The sequence below is a fragment of the Limanda limanda genome, chromosome 20 (genome assembly GCF_963576545.1).
Source record: "Limanda limanda chromosome 20, fLimLim1.1, whole genome shotgun sequence".
Lineage (NCBI taxonomy): Eukaryota > Metazoa > Chordata > Actinopteri > Pleuronectiformes > Pleuronectidae > Limanda > Limanda limanda.
Genome location: NC_083655.1, coordinates 14,337,994 through 14,357,149, shown reverse-complemented (window position 1 = coordinate 14,357,149; position 19,156 = coordinate 14,337,994). Strand labels below are relative to the sequence as shown.

The 19,156-nt window shown below is 40.3% G+C and overlaps 2 protein-coding genes across 2 annotated transcripts; both read right to left on the bottom strand.

Moving 5' to 3' along the window:
- Positions 1–479: 479 nt before the first annotated feature.
- On the bottom strand, positions 480–3,213 carry ppp1r17 (protein phosphatase 1 regulatory subunit 17). The gene is made up of 3 exons (XM_061094313.1): positions 3,144–3,213; positions 2,274–2,420; positions 480–550 (listed from the first exon to the last, which is right to left on the bottom strand). The coding sequence occupies exons 1-3, from the start codon at positions 3,211–3,213 to the stop codon at positions 480–482; spliced, it is 288 nt and encodes a 95-aa protein (XP_060950296.1).
- Positions 3,214–13,988: 10,775 nt separating this feature from the next.
- fen1 (flap structure-specific endonuclease 1) lies at positions 13,989–19,063 on the bottom strand. Its single transcript, XM_061093942.1, has 12 exons — positions 18,983–19,063; positions 18,631–18,725; positions 17,775–17,877; positions 17,526–17,628; positions 17,093–17,156; positions 16,825–16,934; positions 16,434–16,570; positions 15,855–15,921; positions 15,504–15,635; positions 15,257–15,408; positions 14,581–14,695; positions 13,989–14,300 (listed from the first exon to the last, which is right to left on the bottom strand). Exons 2-12 carry the CDS (start codon positions 18,710–18,712, stop codon positions 14,223–14,225), a joined length of 1,143 nt encoding a protein of 380 aa, XP_060949925.1. The 5' UTR covers positions 18,713–18,725; positions 18,983–19,063; the 3' UTR covers positions 13,989–14,222.
- Positions 19,064–19,156: the final 93 nt, after the last annotated feature.

The following is a 19,156-nucleotide window of genomic DNA, read 5'->3' as shown; positions in this document are numbered from 1 at the left end:
TAACTTGACCTGTTAAGATGTTTTTGATTAAAACTTTTTTTGATTTCAGTAAATATGACCTCTTAATGCTGCAAATTCAACAAATGACAATTTTTAGTTCTTTACAACCTATAAAATATCTTGAAACTCAGAAACTCAGAAACTCTGCATAATAATTTGGAACACTGCATTTTGAGTTTTTTATTTTTGAAAAAAATACTGTTATCATTGGGAGGTTTGTTCAATAAAATTTGAATTATACTCTAACAGTTGATGACTTGAAAAATATACTGACTGGCTGTGCATTACTATTTAGGAAAATCTGAGCAAAGTGTAATCTGCATAATAATGTGGAACGCGGTGTAGTTGTACATTCATGTGATATGTCTTAAAGATGTCATCATCTTTATGCAGCAAAAAGGGCAGAGATGTTGTTAAAATGGTTAAAGAGAAATTTAATGAGACTGAACATAAACGATTTATGAACAAAACAAGAATATTTAGTTGGTCACATCCTTCTCTGCATCCTCCAGGTGGACCAAGTGCTTCTCCTTCTTCATCAGCCTCACTCCTATAGAGGGAAGGAAAACACAGGTCGTCAAGGTCGAAGCGAGGAACCACTGGGATGTTTGAATGTAACGTCAGGGTCAATGACTAAAATACAACTTAAGCTGTTACAGAGACCAATCAGAAATACATCCTTTACAACAGTTTGTGACGTGTAGCCGAATTGACTGTTACCAGACGGAATACTGTAGGAATAATAACAAAGAAGGTCACTTCAGATTTAATAAACGTTGCTGCTGTTGGTTATATCCTTTAAAGTCTGCATCCAGTTTGCAGTATGTTAGCCAAAGAGACCACATGTGTTCACAAAATGCTGAAAATGCTCTTACGGTTGGCCACTAGAGGGCAGCGACTACCTCATTCATGTCAAGACATAGAATAATACAATTATAATAATAAACTTTATTTCTATTGCTCTTATTTTAATAAGGTTTCAAAAAGTTGCATTGAAGTGCAAACACTGATTTAACTTACTAATTTTGATTTGACATAACAGATTTTACACATTTAATCACATACATCCTAAAACATACTGTAATATATTTGTACATATATGTATATATATATATTTTTTTTTTGTGGAATGTTTTTTATTTTATTTTCCTAAGGTCTGTGATTTTTACAGAGTCATTTGCATACACATCCGCAGGGTCAACATCTGACTCGATCAACAAGTCTTGAAATGATGAAGACTGAATTCTCTAAAGAAAAACAACAAATCTGAAAGATCAGCTATTACAGTCTTTTGTTCTTCCTGGACCTGCTCAGTAACTTATCACCCAAACTGAGATCATCCGTCTGACGCCCTATGTTCCACATGTCTGCTCTCTCATTGACTTTTTACACTGGCTCTAAAATGGAGGAGAGGCTAATCCACAACGACCCAAAGGACCAACGTAAGCCCAGACTATTGATAAGGAGGGAGGGGAGAAGACACTCAAGTCCAGCACAATTCCACACAGAGTATCCACCAAACACATCCATTAAGAGACAAACTTCTCCTCCTGATCAAATGCCTCCACGTTCAGAACAGAAAGCTGCACGGCTTAAAGGAAAGTAAACCTCGCTAGCTGTGTGGGAGGTCACATCATTGCACGTTTAAGAAGAAACCTTGAAAAACCTGCATCACTGGAATGGTCAATGGTGTGAATAGTAGGAGACCGAGTAGAATGGATTGATGGAGACGACAGACGGCGTCCAGATTGTTCCAGGAGCCACTGTTTCATTCGCATCTCATCTGCAACGTGACCCACTATAAGCTCCCAGATGAACAAAGATCTCAGCTAAACCAACCCATTCCAAATCAGTACAAGGTCCCTCAACCATCAACACCATGGGGCCCATTCACTCTCACAATGTTCTGCACCCTGTTGCTTCGGTTTAGGTTGCAGTGTGACTTCAGAAAACATAAATATGTAATATTATGTGTTATATGTCGACACAAAGCTCCAGAGGGAAGCAGAGATTTATATTACATCTTTATGTTGAATTTAAGTAAATGTTATTCATACTTTAAGTCTGAGACATAAACAGTGGTTTGGTTTTGACGGCCTTGTAACATAAATAATCATATTCTTAAATTACAGTTCCACGAATTAAGGAAATCATGGTAAAGTCTTGTGTCTTTCTGTGTGTGTGTGTGTGTGTGTGTGTGTGTGCGTGTATATGTGTGTGTGTGTGTGTGTGTGTGTGTGTGTGTGTGAGTGCGTGTGTGTGTTCATCATGACCTGGTATATGCGGAGGACAGGTGAGGACGGGTGTGTCCTTTCTGCGAGGTTTCTTCAGCTGGTCTTCCTCCTGAGTCTCTGCACAGAGAACCTCGGCCTTGTCCTCATCGTCCTTCCTGTCCACCGAGCTCTTCAGCGCCCCCTGGTCTGTCGCACAGGACAACAAAGCATTACACTGTAAATCAACTTCACCCCTGTACCTGTCCCTAGTGGAGACAGATTTGTATTGGTGAAAATTAAACTTAAAGCAACACTATGTAGCTTTTACTGGGCAACAGCGCCCTCTGCAGCCACATGTGGTGATTATGTATTAATTTGATATTATATAGACCAAGAATCGATGTTCAGGATGAGAAGTGCAACTGAGAGCAGAACATTTCTCCAAATTCCAACTCAGTGATCCATTTGGTTTTAAAACACAGAGATTATCTGATGCTTTTCAGAATGTGAGTTCATCCATTATAGAAGGGAAGTTGTGTTTTTCCCCCATTACTGAACCATGTAGATATCCGACATTTACAAATCTATAATATTATCTATATATTTCTTTTTTACTCTGTTACTGCCTTGTTCTCCATATTCATGTTTTTCCCACTGTTTCTCCAGTCAGTATGATACTGGTTTAATACAATGATATTACCGTGTTAAGTTGCATTGTAATATCATTAATAATAATAATTCCACCTGCAATTTACTGAAAACTTGGTGAAAAGGAGAAAAATAACTTCATACCATAAGTATGTTTTTCAAAAGAACAATGTAAACTGTGTTTTAATTCAAATCAATGTTGTTATTATTATTATTATTATTATTATTATTATTATTATTGTTATTGTTCTTATTATTATTATATAATCTCTCCGTACTCACAGTGTTTGTTGTCCTGTGTCATCAGTCGATGTTCAGGTTCCAGGGTTGACCTCATACAGCTAGTCGTCATCTCAGGTCCTCTGGGCTTTCTGCACAGATCACATAACACACACACACACACAAACCAACACACACACACACACACACACATACACAAGCTGTGAGACAGAGGGGAAGTAACGGGTTGGACAGAGGAATATAGTGTAGATAAGAGACAAAGAAAAAGACACCTCTGTGTGTCTGGTACACACATAGAGACATTGCATTGACTTATATTCATATTCTGGAGAGACTTGACTTGTACCTTAACCATATGTCTACACTTTGAATGTAATCATTTATGTTACAGGGAATTGCATTTTGTCCCTATTAGGAAGACAAGTCCCTGTAACACACACACACACACACACACACACACACACACACACACACACACACACACACACACACACACACATACACAAATATAATCCATTATTCATTAGTGGATCTTATCACAAAGGTGAAAGCTCAGATTTTTGTCTAGTAAGTATATTATTATATACTTTTATTTCATTTTCCATTGGACTAAAAGGACAACTGACTCTCACATTGCAGTGACGAGGAAGAAAACCAGACGTAAAAAATAAAAGAGAAACAAAAGTGACTGAAGACAGAAGCAAAGATAAAGAAAAAACATAGAAAAAAAGAATACATGAGTGTATACAAATTCAAATAAAAGACAAAGACAAACACCAATCAGAATCAAGAATCAAGAATCCAAGCAGGTTGTTTTCCTACCTCAGTCTCAGCAGTGTGACCCAGACAGACGGGAGCGGTGTGACTCTGGGTTATGAAGGTCGGAGGAGGAGCATCCTCCCCCATCTGCATCTATCATCTGCCACAAGACCCTCCCCTCCTCCTCCCTAAAGAGGAGCTGCTAAATATCAAGAGACGTCTAACGTCCTTTTGTGGTTTTTAAGCAAATTTGACAATAATCTTAGCAGTATTTTAAAAGTAAAATAAACAGTGCGACATGTTTTTCGGGGTTGAAATAGACAGATAGTTGAATATCATCTGCATAGAAGTCTTATATCTGTAATGTTGACTTTTTCTGACTCGGTTCGTGAGTCGTGAACAAAACAAAATAAAATGTTGTAAATTCTGAATGAAGCAGTGCATTGTGTAACCACTGCCTCTAGTGTCATTAAATACAATTCATTTTGGAGTGTGTGAAACAGAACAGGGGGAACAGATTGGCCCTCGTCACGTTGTCTGTACAGCAGGTCAGTTACGTGAGCTGTTCTCCACAAATAAATCCTTTTGAAGTCTTGATGAGCGACTGCTCTCTAGTAATTGATACAACGTGCTTCACTTTGAAGTGCTTGCTGTTCTTCGCCAAAGCTTTTGTTCCCGAACCTCCTCTGCAGCACTACATCACTGATGTGTTTTAGATAATTAAACAAAGACACACAGGGAACAATTATGTTTCACCGTTGTTTATTGGGTTATTTCTCGTGGTATTATTCACATGAAGGACAGTGCATTCACTGAGCAGATTCAGAGTGTGTAATAATATTTATTTCATTTTTATTTACATATTTTACCTCTTACACAAGTATTTTGATTGTTGACAACCACCCTCGTCTATGCCACTACAAATTCTGTTGTTTTTGTTTTTGATCCTAGGATTATTTAATCAAAAAAACAGTTGCCTTGACACGTAACAAAATAAAACAAAATTATAGCATAATTTAGTTCTATTCAAAATAAAAGGTAATGTGTTTATTCATTACATAGAGTATATATAAAGATGGACAATATGATTGGCCCCCAAAAGCCCCATAAGTGTCTCAATCACCATCAGAATGGGTCATGAATTCTGCCTCCTCCATGTAAATAGTTTGGCCATGGACAAAACTGAAAAGTAAAAGTTGGTTTCTGTCATTCTGGTAGATATTTTTTTTTTTTTATCAAAATGGTATGTTTAAGTTTGTATTTTTCCAGTAAGTTTGTTTCAATTCGTTTAATTTAATGCTTTAGAAATGAGGGGAATCGTCATATTGAAAGCTGAGACTGAGTCATGATTGGTGGATCACATATGTTGGACCTCTGGCCCTCGACACCCACAAATTCATACTTGTTAGACAGACTTATTATTGTGTTACAGACTTTATTAAACATACAGGAGCTCTTGCACACATTGTTAATTAGTTATATTTTTCTCAGCGTATCAGTTGCTCTCTCCTGTTGTCTCGCCCATGAACTCAATGATCCATGAAGAGTTCTGTGTCAGTCTTCCATTGTGAGTTCAACATTTAACTACATTGGTTCAGAGAAACAGCCCAGGCCCTTGCAGCTGCTCTCTGATCCAGAGGGAGAGTGTCTGGGCGAGGTCTCGTTCCACGTGCTGGAGGAGGAGATGTGGTCGCTCTGCACATCAGCTGAGGTCCAGGGCAGCAGAGAGCACTGAGTGGAGACCGTCTTTTTGGGGGCGACGCCTGATGATGAGCGCACTGCTCCAGGTAGAAAGAGTTGAGAGCACAGGAGAGACTGCTCATCCAGAAGTCTTTGCATCTTCTACTTAAAAACAAAGGAGAATTAGGAAACGTTCATGTAACACAAAAGTGGTAAAACAAACCATTTGTAGAACGAACACTTCTTTACGTATATGGGACAGAAAGGATGAAAGCTGTTTTCAGACATGAACTCCAGGATAATAGGGTCTGGTTATCTTCCAGAGTTTGCCTTTCACATATAAAGAACAATCCTTGTCACCAAAAGCTGTCAAATCTACTTTTTATTTTCTGAGGGTGCGATGCCTCTTTTCAGATTTGCATTATTTTAGTTGTTTTCAAATCCAGTGTGTTACCGTTTTCAAGCTTTCACCACAGTGAAGGGCGAGTTGATCCAAATGCGTCCCCAGCTCTGCAGCTTCCTGCTTAACTGCTCGTCTCAGCACCTCGAGGTCCTGCATCTTCTCCCTGTCCACACACACACACAAACCAGGTTTTTGCAGCAAGTGAGAGCTAAACTGTTACAAGACATTACTTCTTAAGTCTCTAATAAAATACATTATGATCATCTGATCTAAAATTTAAACTCTCAAACATTTTGCTCACTGTTGGTGTTCACTGTTAAATGAAAAGCTTTTTCGCAGATGTTTTGATAACGATAGAGATGGAAGATGAACTTGAAAATGAGAGTATTTGGTCTCTGAGGGGTGAGGAATTATTTTGCTCTAATATCTTTGACTCCACGTGCACATCTGTCCCGAGCAGAACATCTATGGTCCAACAAGTGTGAAATAAAGCCAAATAAAACCTCATAGACCACAGCCTGCACATGTCAGTGTCCCACAGTATATAAACTACACATGAACTATAGTGTGTACCTGTCCTGGTCAGAGAGAGTGCTGTAAACTGAAGCCTGGTCCTCAGACAGCTGCTCCTCCATGTTCCTGTGAACAGAGTGAAAGTGCTGCAGACACAGCATCATCTCCTCCAAATCCCCCAGAGAGAACTGTGGAGAACATGCACACGAGTTAGCTAATGAGAAAAACATTTTCAGGCTTAATTACACTTTCACAATGTGGATATTAAATCCACAATCATGTTCTAGACACAGAGTGTGTAGAAGTAACTTTTAGCATTCAATCTCTAGTTTGTTGTTACATCAAATGCAAAAGGAATTGACCAGATGGCATTTACTTACTTATTTAATTACATTCACTGTAATTGCTCTTTAGATGGCTTTTCCAACATATTCTCTATATGGTCACCTTTCCATAAAAGCATTTGGTGACTGATAAAGAAAGACTATGGTTGTTGCAGTTAAATGGATAAGTCACAGACGTAGGCTTTTTAGGAAACTATTAAAACATAATGATATGTTGAAATAAAAAAATACTTTGTTGTTGTATGTATTTGAACATCCTGTAGATTTACATTTGAGTGTCATTGACAGATGTCGCTGAGTAGCAGTGAATTCAGAGAAAACACAAAAACTGAGAGTAGAAGACGAGGAGACAGCTTCACAAGCTCCACAGGCAAATGAGACATTCATGTGTTAATTAGGTGCCGGCTCTGAAAAGGGCTCCATCTCAAGAACTATGGTAATGTGACTGATCGTGACTCAATGGACGATGGACACGTCGTGGCTCGGTCCTGTTTCTGTCATTGGTCAATGCAGAACTCATCAGCACTGGTCAAAAGAAACTCATTCACTGACTAATAAGGATAATTATGGGCTTGGTCGTTCATGTGTGTTTTACTTGGTGCCTCAATATTCCATCTGAAGAAACAGACGTACACAAAAACACTGTGCGTCATACACTACACTGTCTTGGGACACATTCCTCCCAGAACCATTATTGAAATATTCCTCAACCATGCTCTGGTCTTTGCACAGTTCTTCCACACCCGACATACTGACTAATACATCTATATTTTCTAATAGTGTCCACATTAAGGGAGGTAGGTGACAGCTGAAAAGCTTTTCTCATTCACATTTTCTTTTGGCAATAGTACAAGTACGAAATTTAATTGTAGCTCGTATATATGATTTGAGCGTGTCAGGGACTATAAATGCTTGTGTGGACTTTTTGGATTATCTTGATTTAATTATTAATGTATTAGCCTCTCCGCCTGCATAGGCTGGGTGCGTACCTACGGCTTAGCTCTGAGGCAGAATTATGATTATTTTCTGCAATTATATTCAAAACAAGACAGAGATGATAATATCATAATCTTGTGACCACAACATCACATCTTACAGAGCAGCAAAATTTCAATGTAACTGCAATTCTAAACCATTTCCCGCAGATATTGAAACCTGACAGATTTGCAACAGGACACTTCAATACTCCAACAGGTTGCGTCATGACTCACAGGACTGTGCTGTTTGTGGTATGTCTTCTGGGTACAGCAGGTACAGTGATCGTCACAGGAGCAGCAGCATGCCATGGTGAAGGACTGATTGCCCTCCCAGAGGATCTCCTCATGTTTATTTCGGTTCCTGTCCACCTCCTCCTCCTGATCAGACCACAGTGCTGTATCCACAGAGGCTGACACAGTCCGATAATCCGTCGTCATCCCAAGGGAAATGTCAAACGACTGAGAGTCGGTAGACATCAGAGGGAAAGATTGAGATGAAGAGAAGGTCAGTGTAGATCTTTGTGTAATTTCTGAGGCCTTCCTGGGTATGGTCGCCTCACGTGTGACGGTACTAGTAGCCTGACGTGATAACTTCCTGAGGTTTCGTTGAATTTGCACGTCTGTCCATACCTGGACAGCACGGAAGGGGTTGGAGGTGTCCAAAGGAAAAACACTGGGGAGAGGAGAGGTGCGTTTAGAGTCATCAACATAAGGAACATCCTTCCTCTGGACAATATGAGAAGACATTGATGAAGACATCTGAACAGACACTGAGCGGCTTGATAGCTTGATGTCTGATGAATTTGTAGGCAAGGATTGGCATTGAGCTACAACCAAGGAGGGGGGTGTATCTGAGGATGCAGTTTTTTTAATTTCTGGGTTTTGGTCAGTGCTCGTTGTTGCTGAGGATAAAAAAGATAAAGCTTTGACTGTGGACGAAGTTGAATCCGTAGCAGCTGAGCCGATATGCCAAAAGGAATTCTCAGGAGATTCCACTTCAGAGCCGCTTGACTCGTTGAGCTCATGGGTTGGACTCCAAACCTGAATGGGTTCCGCCCAATAGACCAGACCTTCAGTTTCAAGCTGCAGAAAAAAATTGTCCACATCCACGGTTTCACCCTCCAAGTCATCAACAGAGGTTTCAAATACCAAATCTAAGTCCTCAGTATTGATTAGATCAGTTGGTTCCACTTCGGTTCTTCTTTGTAATTCTGGAAGTTTGTTAAAAACAAAATAACGTCTTGGTGAATCCCTTTCTGTTCCATTGATTTCTTCACTAAACTCTTCCTGTTTGGTTTCAGCTGAAAACTCATCACATAGACTAGAGGAGACGACATGTGGATCCATTTCTGTTTGGTTAAATACTTCTTCAGAGGTTAATTGAAAACCCTCTGTGAGATCTGCAGAACTCTCTTTATCTGCAGTATCTTGAGTCTGCAAAGTGTCAGAATGCATCTCCCCCTCCCCTGTTCTCCTTCTCTGTGGGCTGCCCTCTGTGTCCAACGAGAGCTGATCCATCTTTGCATAAATAACATCTTGGAAAGTAGAGGATGGAATAAAGTCTGTGTTATCACAATTAGAACATGATTGGCCCTGTTGGGGGATAGACTGCTCTGTAAGGTCTGATTTTCTTACATGAGCTGGATCTATCAGATCTTTGTGTGGATGTGATTGTGAGGATAGAGCAGAAAGACAAACTGGAATGAAAGCCTCACGAGAAAGGTGGGACAACTTAAAGGACTCCAGAAAAGAAAGGGATGGATGTGAGGAATTACCTTTTTCCTTTTCTAATAGAAAGGAGAGAGAAAGGGATGTTCCCTCCTCCTTTTGTGTATTGTTAGGTTCTTCAGAGGGACCCATTCCATCCGAGTGTGAGAAAACAGAATCGTTTGACTTTTCGTTTTCTGGACTCTGTGAGAAGGATTCAGTTAGAAGGGAAGAGGCAAAATATGATGGACAATGAAAATCGTCAAGGGCTAAAAGAAGCAGAGATGATACGCTACCGGAAACAGCTAGAGAGTTTTCATCCAGGACCTCAGTCCAGTCCGACTTTGTGTTTCCTGGGCTCCCAAAGGAGAAGTCAGACTCCGTAAAAGGCACAGCAATCAGGGTAGAAGGTGAAGACTCAAAATTTGGAGAAGGAGATGGAGGAACACTTGTAAAGGTAGGGCATGCTATGTCTTTTAAGTCCTGAGGAAGAGTAGAGAGGTAGGGGTATGGGGCATCCTTGTCTTCAGAGTCAGATTGTAGGAAGGAGGCAGTGGAGGAGACAGAGATACATAAGGCAGCAGAAGTCAGAATTGGTGACTGGGAGCGAGTTCTGTGGTGTAACTCAAGGTATTCCAATCTGGACGATAAAGCAGGTGAATACACAACCCGATCTGGTGGTATCTCTATTTCCGAGCATGGCGGGTCATATTTTGATGGCTCTGGTAAAGGACACGGTGAGGAAAGGTGACGTTTTTCACCACCAGACGAGATCAGAGATGGAGAAAGGGGATGAGATGAGGACTTATGTTGGGAGGGAGAAGAGGGAGAGTCCGGCATCTCACTTCTCTGGCTGCCAAGGTTCCTTCCTGATGGATCTGGCAGAGCCTGCAATCAAGCAAAAATACAAGCCGTCAGAAAATTGTTATTGTGTTACTATGTCCTAATTGTTGCCTTTGACTTACCTCTTCCATTTCAAGCAATTCATTGGCCAGCTCCAGGCTCTTCTTTCTCTCTAAGAAGGTGTTAGCTGTCAGGGGGGTACCTTCCTTCAGGTGCCCAGGACTGAGTGCTCCCTCTTGGCCGTCGAAAGAAACCATGTTAGGCTGGAGTTGAGGGTTTAGTCCAGCTCCTTCTCCGTCTGGCAGAAGACTCACATTCTCCAGAAGTCCAGGTTTGACTCTTTCTAAGGGGACTTTCTCTTCTCCAAGGCTGGGCGGAGGCTGCAGGGACTCAGGCGCTGTGTATTGATCACAGGTCGAAGTAAGTTTAGATATTTCCTGGGTTTTATGGTTGTCGGTTTGGCCGAGTAAATTTTTTGATGCTCGTCTGAACCGAAGGCCGATGCGTCTCCTCCTCTCCAGGGCCTCAGGAGACATGTGTTTTGCCCCTGGTGCTCTCAGAGAGGAGGAGGATGATGACACCACCAAGGAACAGAATTTTGTTGTAACATTCTGGAGAACCTCAAGTTCTTTAAAACGATCTGACAAAGAAGAAAGAATTGTAGTGATATTATTAAACCTCATCATCCATGTATTGCTTGCTGGAAGTTATTTTCCACCCATGTAGTACTTAAACTTTGACTTACTGCTCACATCTGGGTTCTCCAGGTCCAGTCGATTCTTCTGGGCCTCCAAAAACACCTGGAGACTTATCCCTATCGCATGAGACTGATAATTGATGAATCGAGCCGGAATTTTTCCGATCAGGCCAGGGTCGTCGCGGCCGAAGCCCAGTTCCAAGAGAAGCTCCACTGGGTCATCCTTCCACAGGTTGAGAACATCCATCATTCTGCCAACAGGAGAATGGCAATACATCATTCCTCTACGTATCCAAAGCCTGATAAATCGTATACATTAGTGCTATAGAGCTTCACTGTTTTCCTGCCCTGAGAAATGCTGTAATTCCTCCTCTTTGAGAAACGTTTGCTGACTCTACTGGGACCATCTGCTTTACGAAATTATTGAACCTTCGTAAAAAATTAAACTAAATGATGCTCAACCCTTTTGTAATAACGATGGATCACATGAAAGCTAATGGCTCGCTGCAAGATTGGTCCTAAACTTCACTCCTCCATGGTGGCAGATGGGACATAAGCTAAAGAAAATAGTACACAAGAGTTTTTTTTGTCTACTCAAGTACTCATTAATGACACTCAGTTAAGCCACTGATAGATACTTCAAAGTGGAGGCATTATAAAGTTCACACTGTAACATCAAGAACCTTTTGGGTTACTGGTAATCTACAGATTAAATAATAATCATAACCTCTTGAATGATGCATTACGATACAAAGACTTGGTGAAATGTGGGATGTTGCTTGATACTCTATTGCCTGACTTGTAACTTATAGCCAGTGTTAAGTTAACTAACCCATCCTGCTGCAGTTTTCAAAATCAACTTCTCTTTGTATTTCTCTCCAAGCAGATAAACAAAGAAACCATCTTTATAAACATGGTGTAAAATTTGAATTAAAGCAGACCTGTAACACATAAGAGAAAAAAGGCAGTTATACATAATGGATAAGTCGTATACTCACGTTTTGCTCCCGTTCATAACTCTGTCTTTTAAACTACAGCTGCTGTCTGCTGATTGATATTTTCTGTGCCGTGGTGAAGCATTCTAATAACTTACGTCACATCCTTTCACAATCTATGCAAACCGTGCTGTTCGGGCACAGAGGGGAGATGAGGCTTATTTGCCAGGTAAATATGACTTGTCGGTATGTCCATCTGTCCAGGAGCTTTTACCACAGCATTAAACCAACAACACTCAGTGAGAGACACCCTGCATTAGTAGGCTACCTTTTCATAATGCTCAAATTGACCACAAAACATTTGTTCACTTCAAAAATTGTCATATGACGCATGATATTAAAAGATATTACTAATATGTTTTTTTAAGACTTTCTTTGAAGCTCATGTCTAGAACATATTACAGGACAGAGACTGAAGTGTCGTCTAATTACTCATTTTGCATAAGGCTATCAGATATTCAACAGGCATTTGGTTTCTGTAACCACATTATACTTAATGTCTTCATGACAGCTGTTCTTTTTCCTCTGTCTCACACACACACACACACACACACACACATACACCAGCAACACTAGTCAAACTCTTTCAATTCCAAACAATTTAAATGCAAAATCAGCTGAACAACAACCAACTGAGAGGCAGCTGGAGCAGAAATGTATGACTTGTCACATTCACAGATCATAACACACAGAAGGATTGAGACTCACATTCGTCAATAGTGTTGCTAAAATAATGGCCCCATAGATCTCTTCTGAAAATGAATTCAACAGGTGTGTGATGAGGGAGGGGTTCAGGAACAACATATGTGGGAAAAATCACGTAAATATGATTTTTAATCCAGATTTCTTGTTGGCAGCAGGGAGGCCACAGATGCTCCCTCCCTGCTGAAGGGGGAGTGGACAGAGGGAAAAAAGCAATTTGCCCTTCCCATGGTTTTCTCGGCCACCATTTGCATGCTGTTAGCACAAGATGGGCTCAGGGCAGGATTTATAATACTCGACCACACGCAAAAAATACTTTAACAAGCTTTGACAAACAAGATTAACCTTTTTTTCGGTTAATTTACACAGCACAGTACCAACTAATATGAAATGTGTTATGATAGAGCATCAAAATTGATTCAACGGACTTATGTAACAGTTGACTGTGAAGCAGCAGCCACTCTATGTGCATGCATGATACCTACTGTACATCTGCATTTTTCTTATTCCCTTATAACTGCACTTACATACAGTCTAGGTATATAATTACTACTTTTTTTTCAGGAAGCTGCTCATTGTCATGGCTTTACTTGTCACCTCATTCCAATCCATCTAAAAGCTGGAAACACCACTTCAGAAGTGCCCTGAGCTAAACAAACATTGTACTCACCATAATGCTCCACCAAATCCCACAAAGACCATTAGGACACATTAAGAGACGTGCACCTGAAATGGTTTGTACCTGCAGCTTCCCTCGGCAGCCAGTGCTTTGCATTTCCCCAGCAAACACAGGTCAAGTTTCATGAAGAGGAGGGACAGAGGCCACGGACACACACAACCCTCATCTGGTGCCTCTCTGATTTGCTGGACCAGTGGCTGTTTTTCCTTAGAATCCTCAGGGAGGTGCTGCCAATACACACACTCCACCGATTGTGAGTCATTCTCAGCTGTCAATCAAGATGTTTCCTCTTGTTTAAAAGCATCAAATAAATAATGAAACCAAACTTAATGTGAAAATTAATACTTGAACAAACACGTGTGATAAAACTACCTGAGCTGACTCTAAAACATAATTTCACCTGTACTTTTGACTTGTTGGGTCCATGTCCCATTAAAAAACATGGAGGAGGCCAGATGAATAACCTACCCTGCAGCCAGCCACCAGGGAGCGATGGAGACACTTTGGCTCCAGTTTAGTAGAAATGTCAAGTTGCCCATCTTTACATACACTCTAAACTAGTAATTTAAATCAAATGACAAGCTGCTGTACAAAAAAAATCTTTACCTTTATTTAACAGAAAACGAATTTAGACAAAACCCTTAAACAGTCACTTAAAACAATAGTTTTTACATCATCAAGTTAACTTGTGTATAACAGACGTTCAGCTGAACTCATCATTACACACAACCTCCTACTCTGTTGCTTCTTTTCTTGTCAACACAAGTTTATTTTTTTACATCTCTTTAATTAGTTCATGAATTATTTATAATTGCGTTCAGTCTATTTTCCCCTCTTAAATTTGCCGGCTGTGGCTCCAGTCTTTTGCTTTTTCTTCGCCGATCCTTTAACCTCAGGTTCCTAAGTGAGACAAAGCAGATATAAAAATATCAAACGAGTTCAAGATTTAGAAAATAACTGAAAATGTGGAACAGCAACTCCAAGAAAAAAAGTTGATAATATACACAGGCGTCAAAATAAAGCAGCTTATTTAATAATATGTAACTTTGTCTTCGCGGTAAAACAGGAAAAAGACAGACCAGGGATAACAAATTAACAAACTGCTGTAAGGGGGGTTCAGTCAGTGACTGGTCATTAGGTTTGGAAACACATGGACACAAGTGTATTTTCATTAAGGTACCTTTCGCTTGGAGGACAGAGATCCAGTGACAGAGAAGAACGAGTCCAGTCGTCCTTGTGTGCTGCCCTGTCGACTCTTCAGGATCTTCTTAAAGCCGTTACGAATCCTGTCCTCACTTCAAACAGATACACAAAGAAATGGCTCAATACATAAAAAGCTGTATTTCATCCTTGATACAATGGTATTTTCAATGGAAGCTTCCTTCAGTGTTTTAAAGGCAGGATGAAGACAATGTGAGGCATGAACAAGCAACAATGCAACTTACAACTAAGACTACAAATTAGCTCCAAATGAATATTTATACTTAACCTCATATTATATTTACAAAAATTTGTGAACCTCATTGATGGCAGAACAATAATCTCAGCCTTTACTCCACAGTGCGACCATTTAAACTCATTAACTACTGTCGTGTCAACTGTAAAATCGATTTGTCTGCTTTTAAAAATAAATCCCAAGCAGCCAATATTTTTGTTTTCAACTGACAGGTTGAGAACGCAAATAGTAGAATAGCACTTAGAAAAACGCATATGACTGCCAAGGCCAAACAGTCCCTTTAAATTCATCATGTGATGAACTACTCATGCAAGGGGCCCTGGAGACATAACTTTGTGCAGTCTACTGGTCAAACAGCGCGGCCTACTGGTCAAATGATGCACAACATGCTATGACTCACCTGAACTGTTTCTCGTTACACATAAACTTGACCAGATCTTCCTCATCAGGCTCGACCCACTTCAAATCCACTGTGGAACAATCCACCACCTCAGGCTCCAGGAACAAGCCCCTGGCCTCCTTGTACAGCCAGTTATCTGGAACTGGGTGCTTCTGCATGAAGGAAAACGAGACACAGACACAGAGTCAGAACCAAAGCTCCTCTGTCCTGGAGCTAAGCGGCAGGATCCTGGCAAACATCCACTCACGCTGGTGTCAATGTTTTCCAGGATCTCCTCGATGGAGCCGTGCTGTTTGATCAGGTCGATGGCTCTCTTGGGGCCGATCCCCCTGATGGTGCCACAGTAGTCACAGCCCAGCAGAATACACAGGTCTATGAACTAGAAGGGAAACATAAAGAAGAAGGTGTCAATGCAAGGAGTTGCTTAATATCCCTCCTGGTGTAGATGGCACTTTCACAGCACAAACTGTTTTGCGACATTTATGTGAAAATTTGCAAATTGACTATAAAAAGGGATGATGCACATTTCAATTTTATTCTAAATGAAAAATGGCTCTGAATTACAAAGATTTACTTTAAGTAAAAAAAAAAACTGAACCTGTTCATTGGTCAGGCCGATGTCTTGCAGGATTCGATTGAAGTGGAATTCTTGGATTGGAAGTTTCCTGAAACGCACAAAAAAGTACTATTTTATTAAGTGCAAAGTTTACTGGTAGATTTAATGACAGTTTGCGGTTTGTGTGGTCGCCCTGAGCAGAACGTCCCGTCATCAGAATAAATACAACTATCTAACCTCAAATGGTTTAATTAGAAGAAAGCATGGAGATGATAAATGTTAGGTGCTAATGATCAAATAAAACAACTCGGCCATTATCAAGGTTTTTCTATACAACTCAATATTATGGTTTTATGACTGCAGAGTTTCTCTTGACTTAAAAACATCAAGAAGAATAACATCTTCACCTGTTTTATGTTTTAATGGGATGACTGTATCCACTACACCTTTGCATTGAGAATCAGACTGATGTCAAATTTCCTCAAGTATAGAAATGAAACTCAGTCATAAGTTACACAAAATGTTGCCACAACCGAACCAAGTGAAAACATCCAGTGATCTCCAAACATCTTAGTTCTTCCGCTGACAGTGAAATATCAATAATACAGTGTGTTACATTACTTTGCTTCACTGGAGGTTAGGTGTCTGAGCAGGACATTGGTGCCAAAGGTCAGACAGTCCATGTCCTCTGTTGCCGTGGCAAACACCTTCCCTGCTTTAACCAGAGCGGCACAGCTGGCCTCTGCCTCGCACGGAGCCTAAAATACAATTACATTTCTCATTATTATTGGCACAAACAATGTTTCTACAGGTGAAAAAAGCTACACTTTTCAGGCTTTTCCCATATTGTAATTCATAAACATTATGTAAAACACTTAATGGTGCATTGGTCATATTAGTTTTCTGGAATTCTAAAAATGTAAATTTATACCAGGTTGTAAAACTATCAGTACAAATGTGGACATGTTCTTAAAGCCAGTGAAAGTAGGAGTAAGTTGAATCTGGATCTGACCTCGATGTAGGGGACCCCCATCAGGGTCAGCAGCTTCTTGCACTCGTCATTATGGTGTTTGGTGACTTTTACCAGACGCTTGGAGAATTTGTCAATATTCTCTTGTTCCCCTGGGTTGAGAAAAAAAGAATTTATTATAAAACCAAAATCATGTGTAGATCAAGCTTGTACGAATAAAATCAATCCCACCCTTTATACTAATGCCAATTTGCTAATATAGTAAACACTATCACGACTATTATTTTAGTGTGAAAATAATGAATTATACCTTTTTCCTGAGCTTGAGCGAGCATCTTCTCAGCTTCTGCCCTCCTCTCGCCTCTCTTCTCCAGCTGGGGGTGAGGAGAAGGACACACAGAGAAAGAGGTTAGTTACAAAAATATAAAATCATTAATCATTATAAATAAAGGGTTGAGAGCAAATGAAACTGTCTAAGATGTGTTCTGATTTGTTTCTCTAAATAGAAAATAAAAACATAATGGCAGTTTGAAAATGTGATTCATTCAGAGACTAGGATGATTGTTAAACATGATGAAGAGGGGGATTTTCAGAAGCTTAATTTTGAGCTCACAAAACACTGATAAAACCACATGGTTTGACTCTTTTGGGATGAAGACTAAAGGTGACGTCCAATGAGAGTTCACTCAGGTTGCCACTTTAACAAGGGAAAAGCCCCAGAGTAAGACCGAGCCCACACCAACCTCTGCTGACTTGAGCTGTGGAGGTTTGCCATCAAACACATACACAGGTTTGATCCCGTACTCCAGCATGCGGATCGTCCGGTAGAACATTCCCATCAGGTGGCTGAGGAGAGAAAACACATCAGTATTGTGACCAGACTCAAACTGCCTGATCTGGGATCAAACCAAGAACTACTGCATTTCTCCCAGGTTTTTTATTAAGACTCCTCAATGTAAATTTTGAAAGTGCCTGTATGTTGGGGGCTGCACCTCGTCGTCTCTCCATCTTCATTCTGCAGAACGTTTCCGTCCTGTCGCACAGCGATCAGGAACTGGTAGATGCACATGGAGGCATCTATGGCAATTTTTCTGCCTGTAGAGTTAAGAAAAACAATCAGCAAGTTATTCAATATGTAAAACAAACAAACAGGGGTTGTTAGTCTTTCGCCTATTTAATTGATATTATGTAAGATAAGCTTTACTGATCCGACTTCTGGGAAATTCACTTGTTAGAGCAGTAAACACTCAAAATGAGGAAACCGAGAGGATGTTTTAGTTAAAATAATATTTTATAATATACAGATATGGACATAGTATATATATTTCAGACGGAATATTACAGGTAAATAAAGTATTGGAACAAAGTACAATATGCATTGAATTTATATTATACATTTGAGCAATTTCACTAGCAATTGAATGCATTATAAATAAGATATTTTAAAAAGACATTTTATCTTTTAAAATATACAATTGATTTCCATAGTTTTAAGTGATGTTGTGTTTGCAACAACAATACTATTTTCAGCTTGGTATTACTGAATCACATCTACTGAAGTGGTATCTACAGTTAAGATCAGAGCTGCATTAGGATAAATAGATGCTTGTAACCTCCATCTGATTCAGTTTTACACTGTCACTGCATCACTTTGACAGGGGGCCGTTTGACTACAGTTTTATCCTTGGCTCGATTGACTGACTACAACCTGCCATGGCTGCCATTTGTTTGCATATATCCAGCTTTATTTGGATCCATCTTCCAGTGTCACCTGATACACGCCTGGTCCAGTTCACCGACGAGAGACACAAACTTAAAAGTGGCTGCATTGTAAAAGAAAACTCGTACCGAAGTAGTTCTTGATGTCCTGCTCCTTGATGGCTCCGGGAGACTGGTCCGCGATCAGCTTGGTGAGCCCGTGAATTCCCATGGTGGTCTGACGTCTGAAGAGATATTTATAATGTCATTATGTCACATTCATTCCATGCTGAGCTCTTTCTATGGCCTGCAGAACTGATGGGATACAGAGCTAGGTCGCTAACTTCCCTGTAGAGTGATGGAATGTACCTGCGGTTAACAGAGGGGCTAACACATTAACAGAACACATGCATTGGAAGGTTTGCTGTTAGCACGAAGTAGCCTCTGCTATTTTAAACTGCATGTGTTAAATTAGAGTTAAACCTGTTTAAAGTGGACTCACGTGTTAGCTGCAGCTCCGATCCTCCTTCACTCGCTTTGTGGCGCGGGGACCTGCGACTCGTTCGCGGGAAAACAGATCCCAGACATTACCTGTAGATATGTCGAGCGGAGCGTCCCTGACGGAGCCTGAGAAGGAGCGCATCGATGGTGCAGGTGCGACTACACTGGTCTGACT

Excerpts from the sequence above, each read along its gene's own strand:
- fen1 (XM_061093942.1), bottom strand. The coding sequence starts at position 18,712 with ATGGGAATTCACGGGCTCACCAAGCTGATCGCGGACCAGTCTCCCGGA. Across the intron at positions 17,629-17,774 it reads GAAGATGGAGAGACGACGAG|CCACCTGATGGGAATGTTCT; the intron begins GTGCAGCCCCCA and ends TTCTCTCCTCAG. Across the intron at positions 16,571-16,824 it reads TGGGGGTCCCCTACATCGAG|GCTCCGTGCGAGGCAGAGGC; the intron begins GTCAGATCCAGA and ends ATTGTATTTTAG.
- ppp1r17 (XM_061094313.1), bottom strand. The coding sequence starts at position 3,213 with ATGACGACTAGCTGTATGAGGTCAACCCTGGAACCTGAACATCGACTG. Across the intron at positions 2,421-3,143 it reads GACACAGGACAACAAACACT|ACCAGGGGGCGCTGAAGAGC; the intron begins GTGAGTACGGAG and ends CCTGTGCGACAG. Across the intron at positions 551-2,273 it reads CTGTCCTCCGCATATACCAG|GAGTGAGGCTGATGAAGAAG; the intron begins GTCATGATGAAC and ends TTCCCTCTATAG.